At 45.7% G+C, this 27608-nt stretch overlaps 1 protein-coding gene across 4 annotated transcripts; it reads right to left on the bottom strand.

Annotated features, from left to right (window-relative positions):
• Window positions 1-3573: 3573 nt before the first annotated feature.
• On the bottom strand, window positions 3574-26133 carry traf7 (TNF receptor-associated factor 7). 4 transcript variants are annotated; one of them, XM_054750880.2, is made up of 22 exons: window positions 26011-26133; window positions 12309-12472; window positions 11781-11838; window positions 11608-11699; window positions 11407-11523; window positions 11233-11325; window positions 10800-10833; window positions 8528-8750; window positions 8316-8450; window positions 8131-8226; window positions 7907-8028; window positions 7204-7277; window positions 7082-7130; window positions 6861-6988; window positions 6671-6753; window positions 6556-6595; window positions 6355-6471; window positions 4922-5044; window positions 4602-4721; window positions 4348-4479; window positions 3998-4117; window positions 3574-3808 (listed from the first exon to the last, which is right to left on the bottom strand). In XM_054750880.2, the coding sequence occupies exons 2-22, from the start codon at window positions 12423-12425 to the stop codon at window positions 3794-3796; spliced, it is 2088 nt and encodes a 695-aa protein (XP_054606855.1). In that variant the 5' UTR covers window positions 12426-12472; window positions 26011-26133; the 3' UTR covers window positions 3574-3793. The 4 variants fall into 4 exon arrangements, with proteins under 4 accessions (XP_054606855.1, XP_054606854.1, XP_054606857.1 ...); XM_054750879.2 differs by having other exon boundaries at window positions 11772-11838; XM_054750882.2 differs by lacking the exon at window positions 26011-26133 and having other exon boundaries at window positions 11781-12015; window positions 12309-12440.
• Between the last annotated feature and the right edge of the window lie 1475 nt (window positions 26134-27608).

Consider the following 27608-nt stretch of genomic DNA (forward strand, 5'->3'; position numbering starts at 1 on the left):
GCTTTCTGTGTTTGTTATTCAAAACGGCTGGGATCCACAGAAGGTGGATGTGGAACTTGTGTCTCATTGGGGACTCCATTCATTCTCTGACTGAGGAATGCAGCGCATCAGTGCAGCAGCCAACAAAGAAACGGAGGACGTTTGGACAGGGAGAACAGCAGCTGGGAGCAGAGGTAAGCTGTACATTACATTTCTGTAAACAAGACAATCAGAATCAGAAATCCTTGGCTGTCCCACAAACCGGGACATTTGTTTAATAACATGTTTAATGTGCAATAACTGTAAAAACTAATTTCAACACACATACCTATTATACATATTTAATCATGTAAATGTGTATTTCAAGTAAATTTGTACATCAATCTGATTCCATTTTACTTGTTACACTTCTGCTGCAGCAAACAAATTTCCCAGCTTTTGGGACAATAAAACATTTCTGATTTGTCCCAAAAAGTGGGAAATATGACATTTGTAAGAGGATACTGATGACATTATTTCCTATGAAAGTGTTTCCACTTTCCATAAGTCCTAACAGTGTACATTTCTGGCATTTTGTCTAAGTGGTGTTTACTACCATTACTGTAACAGTGACCTGCTCATAATTTTTCGTGTTCACTCAAATGTTGAAATTAAACAAAATGTTTTTGTTACTTGCCTCTTGCATTGCCTATTTACCATACATGGTCGTGTTATTTTATGTCCAATTTAATGCAGTATTTTTCAACCTTGGTCCGCAAGGCAGCGTGCCAATAGTCAGACACACCTGGATTAATCCGTTTGTCCAATGATGTAAGACAGGAAATAAAAGAGCTGTGCTTAATTCAGGAAATAGTGAAGTTGTGCACAAAGCTCAGAAAGCACACGTTTGTTTAAAAATAAAAAATAGCACAGCCCCACCAAAAATATTTTTCACCAGCCGCCACTGGTCTTCACTGATGTTGAGCTGTTTTGGGAATGAGTCGTGTGAGTACGTTGGCGAGAAGATTGTTGCTGGATGTTTGGGTGTCAGACGGGCAGCTGAGAAGCCATTTCTGAGAAAACCATCAAAAACAGACTGAAGTTCCACTGGAGGTCCGAGGGCCGGACTGCTGAGGTCTCGAGGAAAGTTGTTTTTTCAGACGTACCGTATCTCCTTTTTGATTGTTTGGACCTACCAGAAAAAGAACCATAAAAAAGAGCTCGAGCGGATCAGGAAAACATCAACAGTGAGAACTTGTGGTTCATTCCCCCAGAAGTAGCAGGACAAACAAAAATCCACAAATTCTAACAAACTCCAAACATGAACGATGAAGGAGCTCCATCAGGATCTGGACCAGCATGTCAGAGTGAACTACAGAGGTCTAGAAGGACCAACTTTGTAGATACTTGTATTTCTATGTCCGTAACCATAGAAACATCTGACAAAAACCTCTGAAATAGCTCATTTTGAACATCTACAACTGTATTCAGTAAACGCTTGACCACTGCAACTGTAAACGATTTGATTAATCCGATTCACATCTCTCAAAGTGTACAATAGTCTTTATTGATCAACGATAAACTCAAGCTTAAATGATTACAAGTATACAATAAAATCACTGGAAATGTGGCCAGGCGAAACTCGATACTTGTCCTTTTCTGAAGCTCAGCAGGTCTGAGCTCCAATAAAAACATGGAGTTTAGTGAGCTACTTGGCTAACGTTATGTTTTCTATCCAATGTGAGTCCTCCACTTACAGCTAGTACGTCAGCTCAGGGCTGCTTTGCAGGGGTCTCATTTATCAAACAAATGTACTTACGCCAAGCAGGTGTGTGATCTGTCAAACATGGAGGACGCACAGCTGCACGCAGTCTTCGCTTCATAAATCAGAGACTAACGAGAAAGGTTCTCAGCTGAATTTTAGCCACATCTCGCCCTCACCACGCCCACTTACTGCCATAAATGGTCAATGCAAAGTGCCTTGTGGATCTCATGCATATACATAAGCCGACTGTTGCAGCATTTCGATCCCGACCGCAGATCAAGGAAGCGCTATTTCACAAGCAGAAGATGAGGTACCTGTGGGTGAGGAGGAGAAATGAAAGGAAGTGCTTTTGCAAAACAAATAAGAGAAAATCCACGGAGTGGCACAGCGTTGCTGAAGCCGTCAATGCTGACTTCTTCAGAGAGATCTGTGGCGGATATAAAACAAAATGGTCCAATCAGGATTCAATCCCCAGACTCCCGGATGAAAGTCACACGTGCTAACCAGTCACCCAAACAGGATCTCCCCTGTACAAGTAGCCAGGGTGCATGATCAATCGGGTCACAGTGACAGGACACACACTGTCACACACGCATGATGTTATGCCTCAATCTGTCCTTATTCTGCGCTTCAGGCTGTGTGTGTGTGTGTGTACAAGTGATAATGCTGCAGGATTTCATAATCGTATCTTCTCAGCAGCAGCACTACAGGTGCTCTCCATGTCCAACATGTGTGTAAGCCAGGTCCTAAAATTGTCAACTTAAAGTTGCGCACATTTTTCCGCTAATCCCAAAGTTTGCGTGGAAAGTTGCTTACGCAGTTTTCCGACCCCGTTTTGTGCGTATGCAAGCTTGATGAAGGAGACCCCTGGTCTTTAGCTGTGGTTAGTTAAGAGGAAGGCGGGAACTGAAGACATTACTAGTCTCTTATAGGGATGTCCCGGTCAAGAGCAGCACTCGGTATCAGAGCGGGACGACGACACTCAGCTTCTGATCTCGTCGTGTTGGCTCGGTGTCCAGTTTTACGTTAGTGGAGCTAATTTAACACCAACACCTTTAACCGGGAGCTGGAGGCGAGTTCAAGGAAACCAACCAATAAAAAGCCTTGTGAGGTTGGCGTTTAAAATGTTAGCGCTCGTTTCACTTTACAGAATATTTAAGGAACGACTTCCCTCTCATCTTCTTCCAGTTTGTGTTTTTAAACCCGTCGTGTAGAGCAGACCACAGGGCTGCAGAGTCGCTGCTTTTAACTGCATTTATAAACACTGTTGGCCCTTTCAGCAGCCCAGCTGGTGTTTACGGATCCTCTACGAACGGTTGTTTAGGAGCAGCGTGTGTCTAAAGAGGCTGGGCCCTGTATCAGGGCCATGTCTTCATCAGGACATCTCTAGTTTCTTGCATTTGGCACAGATTAACACACATTTACCCTTCGTCCCCGCCCATCTGGCTGCTGTAAGTCCATTAGTGGGCACGTTGTCAAGGCTCTGTGACATTTAGGGTTACACAGCTGTACAGTCATGGCACTGATATAAAACGTTACATGTATAGATTTGTCACTGTCTTAAAGGCTTTGCTTAATAAAGTTAGATTTATAAAGGCCGCGTTAACCAAACTGACTGAGGTGACAACCACAATGCATCTAGAACTACAGTGGAGAGTTAGAAAAGTCCAGTCTGAGCACAAGTCCTTGGTGCACACCAGAGTTCAGCTGAAAGCTCGTTAAGAGTCTGGAACTCGTGAAGCCGACCACGCCACTCGGCTGCGACTCGACTCGACATCTCGGGTCATCCAGCCTCAAACGTTTACAGTAAAGTCACGAAGAAGAAACCAAGTATTGGGAGGGAGAGCAGTCTTCCAACGTGAAGCTTCAGGCATCGTTAGCAGAGTTGTTCACTGGCAGCAGTTTGTGAAGGAGGCAGGTGGGTGTCTAGTTAGGGCGACTGTAAGGCAGCTTATCCTGACGTGTGTGAAAATGCACTGGTGATGAGGCCATCGGAGAGAGAGTCACAATCAAAGAGATAGGTGCAGAGAGATCCTGTGAGGATGGACACCTGCAGAACCACCTGCTGGCTTAGCATGTCCACACCTGGGGGGGGGGGGGGGGGGGACAAAAAGGTACAGCTCAGAAAACTGTCACTGGTCTCTGATGTCGGGGAAACCTGACCCTCCCCATGACTACCGTTATCAGACACACATCCAGAAACTACAGAACAGGATCACATAAACACCTTTTATAATAATCAGACACCATTTTAACACCAGCTGACTGATTTACCTTCACGGTGCTGTCCACAGCTCCGGAGAACAGGCGCCCCCTGGAGACCGCCAGCGCCGTTACACTGCCCTGGTGCCTCAGCAGAGTCTGGGTACAGATCATGTTGTCCATGCTCCACACCTGCAGCGCCGACAGGGAGGGTGTTACCTCAAAGGACACACACACACACACACGCACGCACGCACGCACGCACACACACACACACACACACACACACACACACACACACACACACACACACACACACACACACACACACACACACACACACACAGACACACACACACACACACAAACAGACACACACACACACACACACACACACACACACACACACACACAGTACTCACCCTGAGGGAGCGGTCGTAGGAGGCGCTGAACACTTTAGTTTGGTCTGGGGTAGAGATGACAGCCAGAGCATAGACTGTCCCCACATGACCCGTTAGGGTTCGCACTTGTTCTTTAGTCTCAATGTCCCACACCTGGAGATCACACACACACACACACACACACGTCTTACCGCGCTTCACTGGGTTGGAACAGGTTGTGGTTACCACACCAGTGCACCAGCAGCATGGTCGACTACAGACCAGCACCTTCTTACATGAATCAGGTTTTCATAGGTGCCACAGACGATGTGGTGGTTGGTGACGGCGATGGAGTAGACGCTGCCCCCGCTGGTCTGGAGGACATGGACACACTCCAGGGAGCGGATGTCCCAAATCTGACAGAGAAGAGATGTGTGAACAGCGCTTTAGAGCAGGTACCCTCCCCGTTACGCTACAGCAACAGCAGCCCGCCACGTGGAAGCCTCCACTTTAGTGACCACTGAGAGGTTCAGCAGATGAGGGAGTTGGACTCGTACTACCACCTCACAGATCCCAGCATGTGGTTATCTTCATTAGCAGGTTAAACTGGACGAACCTTGATGGTCTGATAGGAGCCGCTGTACAGGTGGTTCTGGGAGGCTACCAGCGCTCTGACCCAGTGGTTCAGACCAGTGAGCTCTTTCTTCAGCTTCAGCTCTGTCCCAACAATGTCCCACACCTACACACACACACACACACACACACACACACACACACACACACACACACACACACACACACACACACACACACACACACACACACACACACACACACACACACACACACACACACACACACACACACACACACACACACACACACACACACACACACACACACACACACACACACACAGGAAAGACCAATACCAGTGACAGACCTGCCAACCGAGTCATAAATTTTCGAGTGCGACTTGTGTGGTGTTTTTTAGACTCCATTGCTTTCCACGCTGTAATTTCCCTTTCACCGGCTGAGAATTGACAGAGGTGTGACCAAGTCACTGCTTTGCAGGTCACAAGTCTTTCCAGTCAAGTCTCGAGTCAAGTTCAAGTCAAAGACAACCAAGTCCAAGTTGAGTCCAAAGTCGATGATGTGGAAGTCCAAGTCAAGTCCAAGTCCATAACTTTGAATTTTCAAGTCATAATCAAGTCATCTGTCCGAGTTTATTTTAATGACGACGATAATAAATAAATCCCAGAAATAAAGACTCGTAAAGCTTCGCTGACTCGCTGAAACAGCAGAAAGTTCTGCTGCATCCAGCAGAACCAAGAAGGATTTATGATTTCTGTCCATGTCGGGTCACTTTTGTGATGAAATATCAAATACGCTCAAGTCATCAAGTCAACAGATGCAAGTCGATTCAAGTCGCAAGTGTGTATAGATTTTATCAAGTCTAGTCAGAAGTCATTAAAATAATGACTCGAGTCCAAGTCGAGTGACTCGAGTCCACACCTCTGGAACTTGATTTTATAATAAAAACAACACAAGAGCCATCTTGCTTGGTCCTGCGTGGTCTGCAGCAAACGTTCTACGTGTGTCGGATCACTGGCGTGATGAACAGATGGCCACCATCTTTCAACGCTTTTTGTGTTCTGCACGTGCCGGCAGTCTGCAAAACACACACTTCACCTTTTCAAGCTCACTCAGCAGCAGCGAGTGGGAACCGGAGGACGGAGAGAGGAGGGGTGTTGCGCTATAATTGTTTTTCTCTGATTGGCCGAAACTCCTTCAGCACGCTGCCGAGTCGTGTTGCCAGACACGAGCACCACACGTGCACACTTGCTGCAGAACTCACGGTCTGCAGCTTCGGGCGTGGTTCGGAGGGGCGAGTCGTGGTGCTACACTGAATGCGTACAGGGTGGCGGGTGGCGGACTCTAAAGGCAACAGCAGGACCGTCATCCCAGAGAAGAGATCTGAGCCGGGGAACTGGTAAGGGTGATGATGTCACTAAGTGGGGGCGGGGTTAGAATCAGTGCTGGCTCTACCTTGATGGCCTTGAGGGAGCCGCTGAACAGCATGTTGTGGGAGGAGACCAGTGTGCATACTGGGTTATCGTGAGCACGGATGGTGTTGACCTTCTGCAGAGTCTGGATGTCCCACACCTGCACAGGAGACAAAACCGTCCGCAGCTCAGGCGAATGATTACAGCTGAAACAGCAAAGTGGAGAGAGGAGGCCGTTGCTCACAATGATCGTGCAATCTGCAGAGCCACTGTACAGCTTGTTGCTATGGAGACAGAAACAGAGCAGGTCAAACGAGGAGGAGAGCGAGCATCCCCAGAACAGGCTGTGTTTGTGTTACCCCTGGATACACAGAGCCAGCACGATGCCATCGTGACCCTCCAAGGTCTTCTGACACTTGTAGGTGGTGCAGGTGTCCCACACCTACACACACACACACACACACACACACACACACACAGTGTCAGTTTTAGGTCGTTTCACCCGCCCTGCTGTCCACAACCCAACAGCAGCAGTGTTTTGGACTCTACCTTAATGGTCTTGTCTGACGACCCGGAGAAGAGCAGGTCTCCAGTGGAGTAGACGCAGAGACACCAGACAGGACCTTGGTGTCCCACAAACGTTCCCTTACACTTGAAGATCTGCTGTGGGTCGTAGGCTGAGCAGAAACACAACAACAGGTGCAGCTACATTAGAGAGGAAGGCGGCCGTCCACAGAGGTCCGTCAGCTCCAGGACAGACGGCTACTTACAGCCCAGGATCCCCATGTTGAGTCTGGCGTTGATGTGAGACAGCTCGTCCTGCAGACACACGTCCATGTTTAGAATAAGTGCATGTGACCGCTTTCTCTGGAAGGTGCTCAGACGCACTCACGTTAAGCATGGAGGCATCTCTCCGAAACTCCATCAGGTCCTCGCTGAGTTTACTCTGGTTCTCATCCAGCATGTCTTAAAACAGGCACAGGGTTACTCACGTCCTCCCCAGCCAATAAAAGCAGGACCTCACCGTCCCCGTCTCCGTTCACGTACAAAACCGGTTCTGACTGCTTAATCGGGGTCGTTTAAAAAGTCTGCTGGTGTAAAACACGAGGATGGTCTAGCTCCACACATCCGGGGCAGCGTGTACAGAAACCAGTCAGAAACATGAAATTTGACCTGAAGACGACGACGCTGTGGTTTATACGTACGTCCCTGTGAGCTCAGGCGTGGAGACGTCTCCGTCATCCGGGCGTGCTGCAACAGGACAACAGAGGCAGTAGCACATTTCTGGGGTGTCCTGCCACCATCCCAGCCAGACACGCCCGTCTCCTCTACCTCGAAACCACCTTTCCGGTCGTTTCCTAACGAAAACCCTGCCGCGGACCTTTGTACTCCTCCAGTCACGGTCGTACGAACGCTCGCACCGTTCTCCGATCTGCTCTGTGTCTACCGCTAGATAACCTTCTAATGGCGGTGAAGGGAGCGGCGTCCCGACCAATCATACGCATGCGCTGTGTAGTAACAACAACTGAGCCCGTCTCCACCCCCCCCGCAGACACGCGTATAGACTAGGCTCCGGGAGCAGCTTCCCATCTCACCAAATTTCAGCTCCAGGTTTTTCTCCAGCTGGTCCAACTTCTCCGAGAGTTTTCCCAACATGGAGCGCAGAAAACCGATATCCTGGTCCTTCTGCGCCAGAGTCAGCTGCATCTCGTGGAACCTAAACGTTCAACATTCAAGGACACGCGTTTAGCAGAACGTCTCCGGGTCAGTGGAGGTAAAACAGCCCGAAACAGGAACCACGCTCTCAGGTAAAGCCCACCTGTCATCCGTCTGCTGCAGAAACTCCTTCAGGCCCTCAAACTTGCAAACCTCCAGGTGGGTTTCGTACGTGTCCTGGTTCCCTATGAAGGTGCAGCTGTGGGCGAGAAGGCACGGAGCAGACGGGCGTAGGTAAATCAGCTGATCTCATCAGCAGCAGAGAGTAACAGAACTTTAAAGACCGACCCGTATTTGGAGTGAGGACATTTGATGTGCTCACATTCCTTGAGGTGAGCCTCCAGGTTCATGGTGAGCAGGGGGGGGCAGGAGGGGTTGTTGGGGCACCGGACCGGTCTGTACTCACACGTGGCCTCGTGTTCTCTGCACAGGAACGACACAGAATCAGTCCAGCATCGTTTAGCGCGCCGTGACACCGGCCGTGGGCGCGGGGCTCCTACTTGCGTGTGGACAGCTTGATGGTGAAGGGGCAGCCCAGCGGGTCCACCTCGAACACGCTGGGTTTCCCCGCCATGGAGGTCGCCGACGCCGCAGCTCCACCCGTGCCGCTGCTCGTAGCTCTGCAGCCATATTTACAGTGAATGAACAGCTCTCCGATCTGCTCGGCGACGGCGATGTTGTTCACCACGACGGTCAGCTTGGCAGCATCCACAGGGCACTTGTCTGTGAGGCAGAGGTGTGACCAAGTCACTGCTTTACAGGTCACAAAAAAGTCAAAAGTCTTTCCAGTCAAGTCTGGAGTCAAGTCCAAGTCAAAGACAACCAAGTCCAAGTCAAGTCCAAGTACTTCATTTTGAATTTTCAAGTCATAATCAAGTCATCTGTTCAACTTCAATTTAATGACAATGATGATAAATAACTCCCAGAAATAAAGACTCTTAAAGCTAAAGATGCACAAGTCATCGTCAAGTCAACAGATGCAAGTCAATTCATGTCACAAGTCATTGGCGTTCAAGTCCGAGTCAAGTCTTAAGTCTTTATAGATTTTATCAAGTCAAGTCAGAAGTCATTAAATAATGAGTCGAGTCCACACCTCTGCTGTGAGGAGGCACATCAGTAAAGTCATCATGGAGGTCTTCTACCCAGCTGGTTCCACAGCTGAACGGCAGAAGGAGCTGGTCTCGGTTTTACTCGGGCGAGTGTGAAGGAGCTGGTCTCGGTTTTACTCGGGCGAGTGTGAAGGAGCTGGTCTCGTTTTTACTCGGATGAGTGTGAAGGAGCTGGTCTCGTTTTTACTCGGGTGAGTGTGAAGGAGTTGGTCTCGTTTTTACTCGGGCGAGTGTGAAGGAGCTGGTCTCGTTTTTACTCGGGAGAGTGTGAAGGAGCTGGTCTCGTTGTTACTCGGGCGAGTGTGAAGGAGCTGGTCTCGTTTTTACTCGGGAGAGTGTGAAGGAGCTGGTCTCGTTGTTACTCGGGCGAGTGTGAAGGAGCTGGTCTCGTTTTTACTCGGGCGAGTGTGAAGGAGCTGGTCTCGTTTTTACTCAGGTGAGTGTGAAGGAGCTGGTCTCGTTTTTACTCGGGTGAGTGTGAAGGAGCTGGTCTCGTTTTTACTCGGGTGAGGAGCTGGTCTCGTTTTTACTCGGGTGAGTGTGAAGGAGCTGGTCTCGTTTTTACTCGGGCGAGTGTGAAGGAGCTGGTCTCGTTTTTACTCGGGTAAGTGTGAAGGAGCTGGTCTCGTTGTTACTCGGGTAAGTGTGACGCTCTCGTTTCTGCAGAGGTCTCGGTATGAACAAACACCTAGTGAGTGGAGGAAAGCTCTGCAACAGCTGAGAATACGTCCAGTACCATAAACCTGAGATGATGTATTAAAAAACACCCGTGCATAATCTGGAGCCTTACTCGTTAATATTCGTGACATGCAAGAACACTCTCCTCTGATTGGCTCACAGCCACTGCCTTCGTTTTTCCGTGGGTCAAAAATTCAACGATGATGTTTTATCCCCACAAATAACACACACCTGAACCTGTTCCGCCATGTTATGGAGTTGCTAATGCTAATGGTTAGCTCTGCTGTCTGACGCATGCTCTGCTCTCTCCCTCCCATACAAGGTCACAGGTCAAGGTGGGCGGGGCCACTACATCTCATACCATGCAACTTTTCCATGTTTTAAATCATGTTCTTGAGCCAATGTGTGCTAAAACGGCCCTTTACAATCCTCCACAGCTCTCTGTGGCCAGAATACTGCACTTGCAACTTCAGAGTGGCGGCTGCCTCGTGTTGGACTTAGTAAAATGAAGCTGACATGCTAGCGCTGCAGTCTGCTTCCAGCACATTTCCTGGATGTTTTAGATCAGGAGCACAGCTGATTTGTTAGATGTAGAGATGAACCGCTCCTGTAGACACTAATGAAGGCTGGGAGACGTTTCAGCTGTTAGATGTAGAGATGAACCGCTCCTGTAGACACTAATGAAGGCTGGGAGACGTTTCAGCTGTTAGATGAAGGTGTTAAACGACAAACGTTCACTTTGCTTTGACTAACAGACACTGGGGGGTGCTAAAAGCAAGCCAAACTGGAAATTATCCATTTAACATGGTCAGATGAGTGGGAATAACAAGTTATGCAGTTAGGGTTAAACTAGGACCGAGCACATCGTCCGCTCCTGTAAAAACACCAGTTTGCCCTCTAGCTGTAGGAAGCCCGGTGCACTGTCTCAAACAGGAGCCAGCTCCATCACCAGAGCCTCTTTAGTGGAAACGTGCAACAGACTCACCTGAAGTCAAGGCACAGCGTCTGCAGAAGGTGTGCTGCAACAGGAGGAAACAGGAGACTTAACGCATTTTTCCATAAATAAAGGTTATTTTAAAAACGCTACAGATGCCCAACGACGGTTTTTGGTGGCAGACGGACAGAAAAGGACACAAACTGCTGCAGCAAGCTGGACAACAGAAACGGGTCGAGGGTGTTTCATCAGCACGAGCAGGCTCACGTCAAACCCCAGAGCCGGTTAGAGGGAAGAAGCAGTGAATAAATACGAGATCTCACACGGAGAAGTCTGCATGTGTTTTTCAAACATTTGGACTCAAACTGGATGGTTAAATGTGAGACTTTACTAAGACCGGACTTCCACTGGGTGTTTGGCGTTGGAGCAGGAAAACCACCGGAGCGGCTGGACGAGAACCACGCATAAAGTAGGAGAAACTCACCCCGCACGTGGTGATGACGGGGTCCTTGAAGACGTTGCAGCACAGCTGGCAGCAGAGTTTGACTGAAGGCTGCTCAGCAAACACCTGGGGCTCCTGCCACAGAAGCAAGATGAGTGTTTCTGACAACGACACACACACACACACACACACGCCTGCCTCGACGCTGACACACACCATGTCCTCCTCTTCCTCGTGGAGGGAGAAGGTGGAGCGCAGAGACATGTTGGACTCAGAATGGAGAGACCGGATTGAGATGGCCGAGTCGGACCTCCGCGGAGTGCCGATGGGAGGCTGAGTGGAGGAGGAAAGCAGAAAAAACTTTCATCACATTTAATCTGGAGATGCAACGTTCCTACGGCAGCGAGAGGCTCTTACCATCCCATCATCGTCATCACGAGGGGAGTAGGTGAGCGTGCTGGAGGAGGAGGGCGTTCTTCTGTGCTGTTTGTAGGTACCGGCTCCCTCAGCTGAGAACATCAGAGAAGACACAGTAAGAGAGGGACTCGGGACCGAGACGGACGAACCAAAGGGGGGATGACCTTTGTCACCTTTAGCTCCAGTCACCACGGCTGAGAAGGTTGGGCCGAACGCAGCTTCCATCCTGCCCTGCAGCGAGGAGACAGGAAGACGACCGCTTCACCCACTGACACGGCTGTGGTGAGTGATGTCACCAGAACCACGACCAGGTCTGCGTTTATCTCTCATTAACACCAAAACAGGGACCAACCGGGCTGGGGCCAAAAATCAGAGGCAATCTCCCAAACTCTGAGATTAAAGTCAAGTCTTCGGGAGGAAAAACGCAGATTTGGTTTCCGACAACTTTCTGATTTAGTGAGAAAAAGTCAAAGCTGATAAAAGTTCTAGTTTCACTAAATGAAAACTCAAATGTTCTGGTGGTTTCATCATGAAGCTGCAAGAACAAAGCTCTGAGACGTAAGTCTGCACAGTTTCTAACAGCTGAAGGACCAAACAGCAAAATTATGACATCAACATTTAAATCTGGCTTTCTTTTAATATTATTAATACTATTTTTATTTTATTTTAAATGGATTCATCCACGCCGGCTCACTTCTTACCCCACTGCCTGAGTCTGCTGGGGGTGTGGGGGGGCCGCTGGGGATGGTCGAGGAGGTGGCGGACGCCGCTCCGCCTCCGGAGTACTGGTTGTAGCGAGGTGTTTTACTGCTGCTCATCACTCAGACACCAACAGGACACGCCGAGGGCAGCTGGACCGCTAATCCTGCAACATAAAACTCTCGGTTTGGTTCAGCAGAAGTTCTGAGGAGCTCTCCTCCTTCCGTTAGTGATCTACTCACAAAAAGAGCAGAAGTGAGTGCTGAGAATATCACCTGAAGGATAAACCACTGAACAACCCGGCTACAATCAGAGCGGTTTTCATCTTCATCAACGTGGATAGAAAACACCGACGAGTCCTCACACGTGCCAAATGCAATCAAACCTGAGGGTTTGTTGTCTCGGTGGGAGCTAAAATCGTAAATGTCTTCAATAATCACTTCATCAAGTCCGGTCATGCCTTTGCAACAGCTTCACCCGTCTCTGGGGTAGCGACTCGGCTACATGCTACTCAATCCAGTTTATTTATAAAGCAGCACATCAGGACCAGAGTCGTCTCACGGGCCTTCACTCAGTAAACAACACAGGTCGGGTCATGAAGCCAATCAGTAACACGTTTCCTACATAAGGAAGCCAGCAGGTCGCATCGAGTCACTGACTAGTGTCAGAGTCTTTACAGCAATCCTCATACTCAGCAAGCATGCAGCGACAGTGGAGAGGAAAACTCCCTTTTAACAGGAAGAACCCTCCAGAGGATCCTGGCTCAGTATAAGCAGCCGTCCTCCACGACTCATTTAAGTGTCTTACGTGGTCTTTGGTTCATAGCCTTTCATATCACATCATCAGCTGTAGTCATGTCTGCATCAGGGTCATTTCCCATTTAGACCAGAATAATCCTAATCTGCTAGTCTGATGACTTCTGCTTCTACTGAGAGAAGCTTCTCAACCTGAGGCTCATCTACAGCACACCTGAGTAGCCTGGCTAGCATCAGCTCAGCTCAGGAGTAACAGCATCAGATGACCTCGTGGATGACTCCAGATGTGTCTGCAGAAGGCCTCTTCCATAGCCACCCAGCTCTGCCAGTCAAAGGGGAAACCTAAAATACTCCGCAGTCTGCATGTGGTAGTTTACATACCGAAAATCCTCTAATATTGGCCTGTATTCCATTACCGGCCGGGTCTCCTACATTAGCCGGTGAAAATATATATCTCTCATATAAGCTCTTTCATATATTATTATAAGCTCTTTTATATGAACAAATATGTATCTCTCACTTATGCTCCTTATATATTATCATAAATACATTATTATATGCCTTTTCATGGAATCTTGTTATAATATCAAAGACCTCTCTGTGCCTTTTCTGCTCAAGCTGAACAGCTGCATAAGGGAGTGAAAGCGTTCCTTCCTTCAGTTCCTCAATACAAGAACAACTGTCTTTGTTAGCAAAGGATGTTGCAGGATGTGTCCTGATCATCTCAAGGTTGCATGTCCTTGGGATGAATTGGTCTTTCATTAACAAGGCTATTAGCTGACGTGCGTCTGCAGGTGCAGATGGCAGAATTACGTGTGTGTATGGCAAACTACGTATGTAACATTCCTGTAATCTTCAATAAAAATCAGCCGTTTTCAGCAGAACGGCGAGAGTCTGTCCGAAGCATCTGGCAAGAGCAGGTCGCGGGACTTGCTGCAGAGACTCTCCCCCTCATGAGCGGCGAAACAGTGAATGGACTTCTGATCATTTGTCTCCTCGTTCTGTCAACTTAAAAGGTGTTTAACTCCATCTACTCCGTACCCGTGCTTGGTCTAACGGAAGAGAGACCAACAAATTTGGCGTCACGAACAGGATTTTTTCTTTTTGAAGAAAAAGGAGTTTTTGGAGGACAATTTGACCAACCGACCCAGCGAACAGATCTTGGCACAGAACACCGCGGTGGAAAACAAGGTGAGCAGAGCCTATTATCTAAAATCTGCTCATTGGATTTATCCAAAGCCTTTGTGTCCAGAATCATAGTAGCTGAGGTCCTAAAATAATAGTTGGAGAAGAAAGTGGAGACAAGTGCAGAAAGAATAAGAGATTTTTTTTGTAATGGTTTAATGGTGAAATGAAATGAGGATTTTTCTAATGGTTTAATGAGTAAATGAGAAAAGGAAATAGTACAGAAATAGGGGTTGGAGGCCCAGAGCATTAATAAGCTCTAAATTCCATTTAAAGAAGGGTTGGAGGCCCAGGACAAGGTCCTAAATTCCATTTCCAGGTCGTGGCTGACCACACTATTTGCTGACGAGCGGATAGAATATATAACAAGGTTATATAAAGCTTGGCTGGATCCATAGGTGTGGGAACCCTAAAAGTCCACAGGTCAAGGACCTGGTTTTTTTTTGTGTTAAGGGAAGGGGAGGCTAAAAGAGAGCTCCCTGGATTTTAAGGTCGAGGACCTTTTGCATGAGATGAGAAAAATGTTCTGAGGTAACTGTTTTTGCATAAGATGATAAATGTTTTGACTGCTTCTGTGTGAAGAGAGCAGTGCTTTTGGCTATTTCTGCGTGCTTTTGGCTGTTTTTGCATAAAATGAGCAATGTTTAAATATGACAAGCAGCCCAGTTGAAGCCACGAGAAATAAGGTTTTATTGAGAAAGTCAGCGGAAGAGGCGATGAAGAAAAAAGGGGTAGATGTTAACAGTAGAGGTAACTGGAGAAAGATTTGGGAAGTGAAGGCTGCAGAATCAAGAGAAAAAAGGCACAGCTGTAGACAAGCTTCACTGTGTGTGTAAGCTGAGTTCAGCCTGTGTGTGTGAGGCGCAGCAAGAGGCTGCTTACGGCTCTGGATTGAAAGTGCAGCACTAGGAGAGTGCAGAATGCAGAGCAGAGTTTTGGGAGCTCCGTGTGTGTGTGTATGTGAGTGTACAGCGCTGGGTGTGTGTGTGAAGGCCTGATGCGGTACCAGAAAATAAATAAATAAGCTAAATAAGAGCTTTAAAAAGTTGCAACTCGTATATGTAAATTACACTGCAGTGCTAAAAATTAATGTTTGGAGCTACGCAAAATTCAAATTCTGCAACCCTGTTCTGATCAGTCTTTGAACAGAACACCATAAGTTAATAAATAAAAGGTTTTTAAAGTAACATATGCATATGTATGTGTGTATGTATGTATATGTGTATACATATATACATATGTAGTGTAGAAGCGTGATAATCATTGGTGTGTGGGGCAGCATGTGAGTGACCCCGATCTGGGGGTTAAGTGACCTGGAGATGAAAAAAGGGAAAAAACCACCAAGAAACGCAAGTAAGGATGTAAATGACAGCTTTATTTTAGAAATATAGTCATATAGCTGCTAAACAGTAAAATCAAAACAGATCTGCAGAAAATAAATATATAAACTATTCCTCAGAGCGCTCTCAAAAAAATTGCAATTGGATTTGCTCTAATGTTACATAAGGCCTGCTTAAAAGCATAGTAAGCATTAAATTCTGAAAATAACCAGTGCAGTGTTAAATAAATTCTGTGCTTAAAATATTATATATATATAGAGAGAGAATAAATAAGTGACGAACTGACTTACCTTAAAAAAATAATAATAATAATAAAAAGAGACTGTGACAAACAAAGAATGTCTCTGTGCCTTGTGAATGAGTGAATGTGTGTCTTCTTGCATGAGCTGCTTTCGCTGGATCTTCTGAATGACGCAGTTTTTAATAGAGGGAGCAGCTGCTTGAGAAACAGGGTGCGGTCCATGTTTTTACTAGACGGTTATTTAGTTCGAGAGACTGTGGAAACAATAGAAAAAGAATTTATCGTTAGTGTGAGGACAAGAAAATCCTTTAAAATACAAAAGTTGTATGGTCGTGGTTATAAAGGAAGTATTTTGTCTGATTATGGGCCGTGGAGTCAGCTGGACTCCCTCGCTCTCACAGTTTTTCTGTGTAACATGCAGTTTTAAGCAATTTGTGACTTTAGAAAGGATATTTTTCGGTGTTTTGGACGTACCTTAAGGCTTCTGGTTAGGGTATTCAGGAGATCCTTCCTCTCGGACAGATTTAGTGAGAATGACTGGAGTTTCAGCCTGGGGACCTGACTCCACCCACTTTTACACACAGGAGTCCCGCAGTCTAAAAATAGCACAGGGCGCTGCGAAAAGCAGCTCTGAACCTCTCAGGATCATCTTTATGAAAACCATAAAATTAACAAATAATCAGTCAGGAAATAAAATATTTGTTAAATCTTGCTATAAAACAAAATCCAATAATTGTCTTACCTCAACTTTAAGAACCATTAACGTTAATGGCTGGATTTTGGGACGCTGAATAATGAAAAAACAGATAAACTAAGTATTATTTCCTGTAACCTGGCTAGAAACTGTACTAGGCTGTTTTGAGTTAAAAACTGGTAGTTATTTTCCCAAAATAAAATAGATAAATAAAAAATGAAAGGAGGGATCTTGCATTTGGGATAGATTGTGCCTAAAGTTTAAAACCTGTGTAGAACCGATTTGACGATTCAGAAAAATTGTGCATAGGAAGTAGTCTAGATTTACCTTTGAGTCAATAAAGTCGACTAAATATTAGAAACCTTCGTTGATTTTGATTTGTAAAAGAGAAAGTTCTGTCATTTTAACTCAATCAACATATTTAAGGAAAACGTTTACTGTGCATTGTGGCAGGCATGAACTTTACTGGGTGGGCCTGTCACAACCAGCTGCAAAGAATGTTTGGCTCTGACTTCTATACAAAGAGAACCTGGAAGCCCTCACCAAAGAGAACCTGGAAGCCCTCACCAAAAGCTGTGACTCATAACATAAAGACGGGGAGCACTACAAGATGGACAAAGAGGCAGAAACTTATTTGCCCTGCTGCTGATGAAACAAAGTACAAAAGGGGGAGCATGTGTGCTAACATGTGAACTTCAATCAATGACGGTGGTCATCCTGGACTTACAAAGAGAGGCTCAAAAGAGACTGTTTCCTATGGTTACACCCAGTAAAAGAGTGCTTGCTGCAGTCAGGTAATGAACAAGGCTTTTTGGCAACAACCAGTTGAATTGATGAAATGTCAGAACTGTGGAAAATTTACTAAACTACTGTAGAACATAGTTAACTGAGAAAGTTAGCCTAAAAAAGATAATAATAATATCAATAAATAAATAAATAATAGGATTAGTAACCTGGATTTCAGCCCAACTCACCATTGGACGTCAATATAATCTTTATTGTCTTAGGATTCTCAGCTGCAGCGGACATGCAGTAAAGCCTTATTTTCTTTTCAAAAAGTCATTCATCGGCGTCATCACTTATCTTCATTAGTTAAGGAAACGGTGTCTATTTATAAGTCTAGGAGAACGCTTTAGGCTTCAACAGTTCTCTCCTTCGAGCAAACATGCGCAAATTTCCGGACAGTTTATAGTAACGTTCCATCCCATTCCATTCATTGCATAAAAATAAACATTAAATGAATAATTTGGCATCCAGCTGACTAAATGATTCATGGAACATCTCATCCGAGACGACAGTGTTGTTTCAGCTCCGTTGAGTTTCCCAACAGATCTAGCCAAACCTAGCTGATCCTATATTTTTCTATCAGCTGTAAGTTCTAACGTAGAAAATAATGTCACAAAAATATTGAATAATTGTACCCCTCATTCGATAAAAATTATGTTCACATTTTTATCTTGTGAAATCTTTAACATAATATTTTTGAATGGCCTTTTTGACGACAATTGGCTAAAAAATCTTTAAGATTATCATCACAGGATGGCATGATAAATAAGTAAATAACATAAATAAATAAATAGACAAAAATAAGAGAGAAAAAGCAAAATTAATTAAATGAAACGTAATAGTGATAAAAAGTTAAAGTGATCTAAAATCTGTCATTCAGCGCCACTGGAAAAAGGAAGAGGATAGGGGAGTATCTCTTAGCACAAATCACGTTATTGATTTAGCAATGCAGCTTAATTTCAGATGCTTTAAGGATGATACTAACTTGTGTTATAGATGAAGGAGTAGCACAGAAACACTTCTAGATGAGGAGATAAGGAAAAAAAACTGCTGATTACCAATACTATGCACAAACAAACCTGTAACTGCAGTTTCGTTATTTATGAATTAACCTTAAGTAGTGAATTAATTCTTAGGATTTCTTGTGCGAGTAGTGTTCCTAAAAAAGAAAGAAAGAAAGAAAGAAAGAAGGTAAGAAAGACAGGTAGTTTAGGTAAGGGACAACCTGAAACTTTTTGGTTGAATTGATAGTAAAGTGATTGTCCTAATTTCTAATTGGAGAGATCACATCGCAACGTGAGTTTAGAACAGCAGTTATGGGAAGTTTTGTTGGATTAATTTGATTACACGCTTTAGGTCCTATTTTTTCTTTCCACTGATTTAGCGTTAGGTTAAGTATTTCACACTTTCGCTTCAGTCTGACATTTGCTTGGTGTGTGAGGGCACAGAGACGTGTATGGACCGTGTGTTTGACTGTGTTTGTCTTGTTTGTTTGTTTATTTATCTATATGGGCATGGCCGAGCCTTGAGAAACATCAACAAAGACATTGGACTATTCTGAGTAAATTAACCAATTCAAATTCAAATTCAGGATCCTGAAACAATTTGGTTATAACCTCTAATTAATGAAGGACATCTTAAGAATTCATTGTACAAGGCATCATCTCCAGTGTTGCTGGAACTGTTATAAAACCCATGCATGGTTGTATATTTTAGTTTGATCATTTATACTCATTGAATTATTGTTGTTTGCTTTATGTTTTAATTTCTTTGCAATTTTTTCTCTGTGACACAGGTGGAGATGCTGGTGGCAAAATGGATCCCACACATTTCTTTCTCCCACACACATTCTTACTCTCTCTCTCTCTCTCTGTGTATGTGTGTCTGTGTGTGTCCATGTCGTGATGTCACTGTACCTTTAATTGCGCTTGCTGTTCGTAACTGTATGTGTCTGATGTTGAAGGTATCAGAGGCTAGGGTCAGTAAGAGCTAGGACATTTTTGTGCATAACCTCTAATCCCTAGGCGATCGGTCCGGGGAACTTCTGGTCCGGCCGGAGTGTGAGCCTTCCTACCAACTATCTGCCGAGATCAAGGACTGCACAAGTCGAGAAAGCCTTCATTGGACCAAAACTACACACACGAAGAGGCTTCGCCTTCGGTGCCAGGCGTCTGGGTCCTGCTAAAAGTCACCAAAAGGAAGTGGACGGAACCGAGGTGGACCGAGCCATACAGGATCACGGAGAGGACATCACACGCTGTCCGGCTGGACGGGAGGAGCCTAACCTGGAAGAGAAGCAGCCGACATCTGCCTGACCAGAAAAATACCCAAGGACCAGGACGAGAAGCAGCTGACTTCTGCCTGACCGAAAAAATAAAAAAAAACAAACACAAACACAAACACAACAAGGGACTTAAAAACCAGGAAGAGAAGTAGCTGGCTACAGTAGCGTGCCAAGCTACCAATTCTGCGGGACGAGGTAGCGTGCCAAGCTACCAACACATCCTGCAGGACGAGAATCTTGATATCATCACCCCCTGCAGCTGCCTGGAGCCAGTGAAGGGTCCTCAACAGGGGGAAGAAGTAACCACCCTATGAACATTCTACAAGGGTTCTATTTAACACCCTCATTTATTTTACAAGGGTAATATTTTACACCCTCCACCTGCTGACCCAATTATCCAGATGCCCTTGTTACTAGCCAATCCTAAAATCTATTTGGGAGGGGAACCCTCTGATGAAAGTGATGACTCTCATGATGAAGAAGATGTTGTTAGAGTGTGAGAATATTGAGTGATTTCTGTAACAATCCCTTAAACTGTTTATTTCTATGAGTTTTTTGATTGTGTTGTTTTTATTTCTTTTGATCATTGATGTCCTAGGCATGCACACTCTATGCCAACAGGTGTTCGCCCCAAAATTGAGATATGACAAATGGGGGGACATGGGGGAATTTTCCCTATAAACATATGATAATTAGGGTTTTTCGCCCTCATATGGAGTTGCATGCGATCCTTACATGTTGTAACATGTTCAGTTAAAAATATGATCATGTTTTTTTTTTGTATTAGTTTACTGCTGGAAATATGAGAAGCTGTAACCTGATTGATTGTTTGTATTTGTATTTTAAAACTTTGCTTATTGGATTCTTTTTGATGGAATTTGGTGTTATTGTTTTGATTTCTTATATCTTTATTGAACTCTTAAAAGAGTTCAAAAGGGGGATTGAAAATATATATCTCTCATATAAGCTCTTTCATATATTATTATAAGCTCTTTTATATGAACAAATATGTATCTCTCACTTATGCTCCTTATATATTATCATAAATACATTATTATATGCCTTTTCATGGAATCTTGTTATAATATCAAAGACCTCTCTGTGCCTTTTCTGCTCAAGCTGAACAGCTGCATAAGGGAGTGAAAGCGTTCCTTCCTTCAGTTCCTCAATACAAGAACAACTGTCTTTGTTAGCAAAGGATGTTGCAGGATGTGTCCTGATCATCTCAAGGTTGCATGTCCTTGGGATGAATTGGTCTTTCATTAACAAGGCTATTAGCTGACGTGCGTCTGCAGGTGCAGATGGCAGAATTACGTGTGTGTATGGCAAACTACGTATGTAACATTCCTGTAATCTTCAATAAAAATCAGCCGTTTTCAGCAGAACGGCGAGAGTCTGTCCGAAGCATCTGGCAAGAGCAGGTCGCGGGACTTGCTGCAGAGACTCTCCCCCTCATGAGCGGCGAAACAGTGAATGGACTTCTGATCATTTGTCTCCTCGTTCTGTCAACTTAAAAGGTGTTTAACTCCATCTACTCCGTACCCGTGCTTGGTCTAACGGAAGAGAGACCAACACCGGTCTCGTCTTCAGCGGGGGTAAATTAAAGGCCGGTCTCTAAAAGTGGCCGGCTTCACGGCACAAACCCAGCCACAGTTTTGATAACTTTAAAGTACTAATGGCCTTAAAATATTTTAATAAATAGCATACTTAGCCACCGTTAATGAATTAGTCTCACAAAACACGATGGCAAGTGTGACCACGTATAAACAACAAAGTCACTTCCTGCTTCCAGTTCTCAAGTCCCGAGTGATGTTGTGACTATCGCGCGACTTTCCAAGAAGCGCTCGGCGACGGGGCACGTGCTGCGTGACCACTTCACTTTTCAAAATCGCGGGTGTGACGCAGCGCGTCCGCCTCCAGAGTGCTCAAGGCTTCAGTTACTTTGTTGACTGGGTGTAAAAATGCCCAATCGGGACAAAAACAAGCGTTTTGTGTGTGTGTCCCAAAAGTAGTGCGCCACAAAGGAATTACTGACACTGAACGAAGACGGGATAGCGGATCATAATCTCCGGCTGCACGACGAGCAGAAAGGGAAAATGCTACAGCTAGCAGCGATGACTTCATCACAGGTAAGAGTTTACTTAAGGTGTTTTACGGCTTTTTGTTGCACAGCTACAAAAACACAGCGCCTTGGGGTTCCCGACAGGAAGGCGCTTTATAAATAAAGCTTTGATTGATTTAAACTTTGTTAAAGGGACATTATGGAAGTGTGACAGCCTAAACATGTATAGAAATAATAAATGTCTTCTTCATACATTCTCCTGCAATGCCCTGGTCCTGTAGAATGAGCCCTGGCATTTTTACTGTGATTGCCTGTTTTTCTGTAAAACCACAGAAAAAGAGAGATGCTCGGGTCGAGCAGGCTGCTTCATGCGCGTTCACGCTCAGGCATCGCCCGTAGCATTTGCTATCCGTAGCTTTAGCAGCAGAGAGAGAGGCAGTGCCACTTTGTCGCTGTTCCTAACGCCTAGTGACAAAGCTAGCTACATTTCTGAGGACCCTTAGCTTCTTTCTGTAGAACTTTCTTCTAGATATTTCCTGCTAATTAGCAACAAAATAGCCATTTTCGCTCATTGAACGTTGTTTCAGCTGTCATCAACGATATAAAAGTTACAGATACGAAAGACACTACTAGCGCTGTAGCTCACCTAGTTAGACGTCGGACTCTCGTACAGAAGATCCGGGTTCGACTCTGGATGTGAACATAGTTCATTTAGAGTTTGTTTTTTACATTAATGATATATTTTTTTACAGTAAGACGCCCAAATTTTTATTTGAGACTCGCCGAACGGCATTGAATTCACAGATAAAAAAGATGTGGGTTCAACTTTCATTTTGGAACCATTTTTCAAGCAAGGGAAGGGAATGATCTGAGCGTGCAGGAGGACTGACCCATCATAAACCTTTGTCGGCAGTGCTGAAGAGAAAGGTACAGAACCACATTATTTAATTAATTAGCTGCTCGTTCTCCTGTCCTCTGTCCTCCGGGCCACACACACACACACACACACACACACACACACACACACACACACACACACACACACACACACACACACACACACACACACACACACACACGGGACTGTCTCAGCTGGTATTTTCGTTAAGGAGTGTGCACGTACAGCATGCGCGCCTCGTGCACGAGCCTACTATTGAAGCTGTCATTACACTTTTGGCCTGAGGGGGCAATCGCGAGCATACAAATTCAAAACTCCGTAAAGTTCCTTTAAGCATATGCCCTGTTGTATGTTGCATGTGTGTACCGTAAATCCACTAATACAGGCCCAAACTCATGAAGCTCCAGGCCTTTATTGGAAGGATGACCAGAATTAGAGGTAGGCCTCAATTTCTATTTGAGCAAAATGAACTAATGGTTCGCTGGAGTTTTTGACAATTAAAATTGCGTCCACATTTTCAAAGTTAAACACATTTCTTTTAACAACGGTAGTTTCTGCTTCAGCCCCCCCCCCCTCCCCCTGCTTCAGCCCTCTCCCCCCTCCCCCGCTCATATATATTCACCTTATGAGTTACCTTTGAACTGCAGTTCTAAAAGATCTACCGACCGCTAAAACAGTGGAGTGGTCGCCGACCACATCAGTTGCGTCACCAGAGGACATAACAGGTGATGCACCCCGATCCACAGCAGCGAAACGCATCAGGCACAAATAAAAGAATAAAAGACAGAAAACATAAAAGGAAATGAGCCGACATGAACGATCGCGTGTTAAATTAGTTTTTGAGGTGGCGACACCTGATGTGATAATGTTACTGTGGCCATGCTCAGGACGCAGATGTCTGGAGCGCGTCAACAATCAGAGCTTTGCATGCACAAGCTGGTTAAGGTTAGGATGGGGGTGAGGGGAAGGTTAAATTGCAAGAGGGTAAAGGTCACAATTTGGTTAAATGTCAGTTTGACGGCGGGTGTCGGTACCGACGCTCTGGCACAGCGCGTTGCCCCCCGACGTGCAGGAGCTTGTCACCTGCTGACAGCAGGCTGCTGTCTTTTCCATGGACTGCATCTTGCCGGTCATTATCACGTGACAGCGACTAGTCGATGACAGGCATAACAAGTCACTATAGAGCGGTGAAGTCGACTAGTGACTAGTTCATACAACCCCTGCTACTGCTCCCCAGAGTGTTCTGCAGCATAATCAGCACCTTCTCTTTGAACTTGATATCAAATTTTCGCCTCCTCTTCGTCTCCGCACGGTTAAAGTTACCCTCGCGGTCTAGCCTCGCGGCTGCCAGCCTTGAGTGAGGAGCAGGAGCCAAGATCACCAAGCTCCAGTGAATCAGCCTGACACCGCCCCTCCTTCTCTCTCCCGGGCTGCTGAGGAGCACAGCTGAACTGAATCTACCTGATGAAGCAAACACCTGCATAAAAGGGCTGTGCCTTCAGCAGTCTGGGAGGCAGCAGTGCAGGGGTTCTGCTGTCCTCCTGGTTTTTGTGTGTTTTCAACCCCTTTCGTTTAGACACATTTGGATTTGTTGGAGTTTTAAACTGTGATAGTTTTAACTCTTGGTGATAAAGTTTGGATGATCCAGGGGGATCTTTTGTGTGCTCGGTTTTTTTTGTAAAGGTTAACTTTGGTTTGTGCAATTTTACTGACTTCGGTTTTGAACACCTTCGTGTGAGTAAAGCTTTTAAAATAAGCTTTTACCAGGTGTTTTAATCAGTAAATTGTCTGGGACTTTTATCAACTTCGGGCTTTTAGAACACCTTCGTTTCGGTAAACTTAATATAAGTTTCTACCAGGTGTTTTTATAGTTGATAATTCGTGATGTTAACCTTTTAGAGAGATCTGTTTGCTTGTGTTTTAATACCTTTTGTACGAAAAAACCCATTTTAAACTCTGCCGCCAGTTCTTATGTTACCCCCATCCTTCACATTTTTACCAACACGTGTCGGAGACGTAACTCACTGGCAAATCAAAAGTGAGACGGATGACACAACCGCCCCCCGTACTTGCTTGTTACCACATTCCACCCGGCCACAATAAAAAACCGGCCATTATTCACCTCCGCCGACTCCGACACCGGCCAAAACGTGATACCCGGCCGTTAATTAAATATAGGCTAATATTAGAGGATTTACGGTATATATATATCTGTAAATAAGACTGATTTATTGTGAAAAGGACATGAGAGGAAGTGAGGATGACATCATAATAAGGTAACCAATGAAAGACGTGTGTTGACCTTTAACCTCATAGATGCACCAATAAAAGGGGAGCATTGTTGTCTACAAAGGTGCTAGCGCCAGTGAAAGCCCATTGAAACATGAAGCTCTGTATCTATCGTTTATTTCCTACCTTTGAACCTGGGACTTGGGATATTTCGACCGACCGCTGCGTACGACACTCTGCTAACACGGTAAGGCGTCTGTTGTCTTTTGCTGTGAATCAATAACCTAATCATCACCATGTGTTTACACTACCGGCATGCTTGCTACCATACTGGGATTTAGCCTGAAACAATGGTGTTTGTTGTAAATGCTCTATAAGCGTACGTACGTACAGACTTAACTGTACATTTTAATAAACTAACCTGGTGTTTATAGGTTCATATAGACACAAAATCTTGTTGTTTGTTTTTGTTGCTCAAATTAAAATGTAGGACTGCCTCCAATTCTGGCCTCCTTCCAATCAAGGACTGAACCAGGATGTGCCTGAGTAAATAAAGGCCCGGGCCTGTATTAGAGGATTTACGGTATTTTACCTCATCAGCCCTTTTGGGCGCTGGTGCCCCACACTGAAGCAACATTTCAGGTTTTTACTTCTCTTCTGTAAAGGGGAAAGCCATCTGGGACGTGGAAACCCGTCTACGAGAGTTTTAAGATAATTTTTATAAACCGTGGCTGATGTCTTCACACCTAAACGTGCAGGAAGACGGGTTTAGGGTTAGACAGGCAGAGAGACCGTCCCGGACACGCAGATGCTGATGTAAACAGAAAGGTATGCGGGTCCATCACCTCCTGCGGGATCTGTGATCAGCTGTTGACGCAAGCCTGGAGGTTCCCGTAAAGGGAAACCTCCTCCTCCTCCTCTTCATGGAGCAGAAGGGGCGTAACGTTTACAACCAAAGTTCGCTAGCTTACCCTTCAGACAACAAACACACCCGAGTCCAGCGCATCTGCACGTTAAAACAGAAACCGCGCTCATCAGCGGGCAGCTTGGTGACAAACTCCCGCTGCTGTGGCTTTGCTAGCTTGGGTAAGCTAATTTCCAGCCCTCCTCAGAAATCACTGCCGCTGACAGTCTGACCTACTCTGCTAGCCACCGGAAACCGCGAACACCAGCCTGGCTTTGTTGAACGTGTTTTCTACCACACCAGCTCGAACAGCCTCGGTAACTGACCATCGTTTGTCTCTCCGGCGCTGCTCCAGATCTGCAGACGAGTCTGAATCTTCCTTTTTACTTCACACGCAACTCCGAATGCCCGGGTGCATTCTGGGATGTGTAGTAGAACGTTCCCTGCCGCTGGGATGTTCCTCTGTGATCGCGCACTACACTACCCACAGTTCCGTTCGCAGAGCTCGCTAGACTCGATGGCCTGAGCTGCCTGTAAATTGCGCAACCGTCTTCGCGCAGATTTCGGACATTAAAAAACCCCACCGGTTTATAATTAAAACCGCGAAGATCTGGAAGTCAGCGAGGGTCTGTCAGGTCTGCTCAGGTGTTCGCAGCGGGACCAGGTAGAGGTTCGGAAGTCAAAGCGGAAGCTGAAGCCATAAAACGAACCCGGACATGTCTGTGGGATACCACACCGAACCCAGGGATCGGAGTTATTTTAGATGGAAAAACATGAGAAGGTGTCATCGTCGGAAGTCGGTGACTTGATGCAACCTGCTGGGTTCCTTATATAGGAAACATTATTTCTGATTGGCTTAATGAACTGACCTGAATTGGAATGTTTATTATGTGAAGTGCCTTGAGACGACTCTTGTCGTGATTTGGTGCTATATAAATAAAATTGAATTGAATTGAAAGAAATTAGATAAAAATGTGACCTAAAAAAAGAAAAACTACGTATCCAAGTAAACATTTCTGAAAGTGGATTCAACATATTTTGGGCGACACTGCTGTTTTATTCCTTTATTTATTTAATAATGTAAAATCGAGGGGGGGTTGCAGGGACAAAAATGTTGTCCTTGTCAGAACCTTTCAGTAATCACAGTCCCAGGGTTTTAAACAACAACAACCTTTATTTATAATGTTAATATTAAAAATCACGCAAGCCTGAAACCCACAACCCTCCCTTTAAAACTCTGTTTATACAACAAAGAAAAGCGCTTTAACTTGCCCAGTCAGGGCGACCCGCTCAGGGTCTGAGCTTCCAACGCCGTCCAGCGCCCCAGGAATCAACGTGCTGGCGGCGGGCCAGTTAGCTCCTCTGACCTGATGTTCCTCGGTAGGAGCGCAGAGCATAAAGGGGAGTGAGCGCCGCGGACCACGGTGCCCGTCTAACAGCCCCTCTGACTGACTGCAGGAGGCAACCAGCCTCCCCTCCTGTCACAGGAAACACTCACCTCACCCACTACCTATCTTCGTCGCCGGCAGCCCTAACCAGCTGCGATCGACCCCTCCCCCATCACCTGAGTACCGTGTCCAGCAACTCGAAACAGTCACTCCCTCTGTCATCCAAAGACTGACTCACAACCCATTTTAAGCTCCACTGTGCCCTCATCACTGCAATCATTGCCTGCACCTGGGTCCAGCTGCACACCGGGGCTGCATGTCCCGCCCCGCATCACACTCCCCCCTGTTATGTCTGAGAGGACTTGTCCCCAAGTCCTAAAAATCCATTTTATAGTCCCTAGTCCACACGGGCGGCCTTCTTTGGCGTCCCACAGGACGCTCATGGCCCATGTCTCCACCCTGGCCTGCAGCCCCCTGCTGGACCATTGGTGCAGGTGCCTGTACATTAGTCACAGTTGACGAAGGCAGGCCAGCCA

Source organism: Nothobranchius furzeri, chromosome 12 (genome assembly GCF_043380555.1).
Source record: "Nothobranchius furzeri strain GRZ-AD chromosome 12, NfurGRZ-RIMD1, whole genome shotgun sequence".
NCBI classification, from domain to species: Eukaryota; Metazoa; Chordata; class Actinopteri; order Cyprinodontiformes; family Nothobranchiidae; genus Nothobranchius; species Nothobranchius furzeri.

Coding starts and splice junctions, on each gene's coding strand:
- traf7 (XM_054750879.2), bottom strand. CDS start 12,425: ATGAGCAGCAGTAAAACACCTCGCTACAACCAGTACTCCGGAGGCGGA. Junction 11,524..11,607: donor GTGATGACGATGATGGGATG/GTAAGAGCCTCT, acceptor TCCTCCACTCAG/CCTCCCATCGGCACTCCGCG. Junction 4,722..4,921: donor GCTCCTATCAGACCATCAAG/GTTCGTCCAGTT, acceptor CTTCTCTGTCAG/ATTTGGGACATCCGCTCCCT.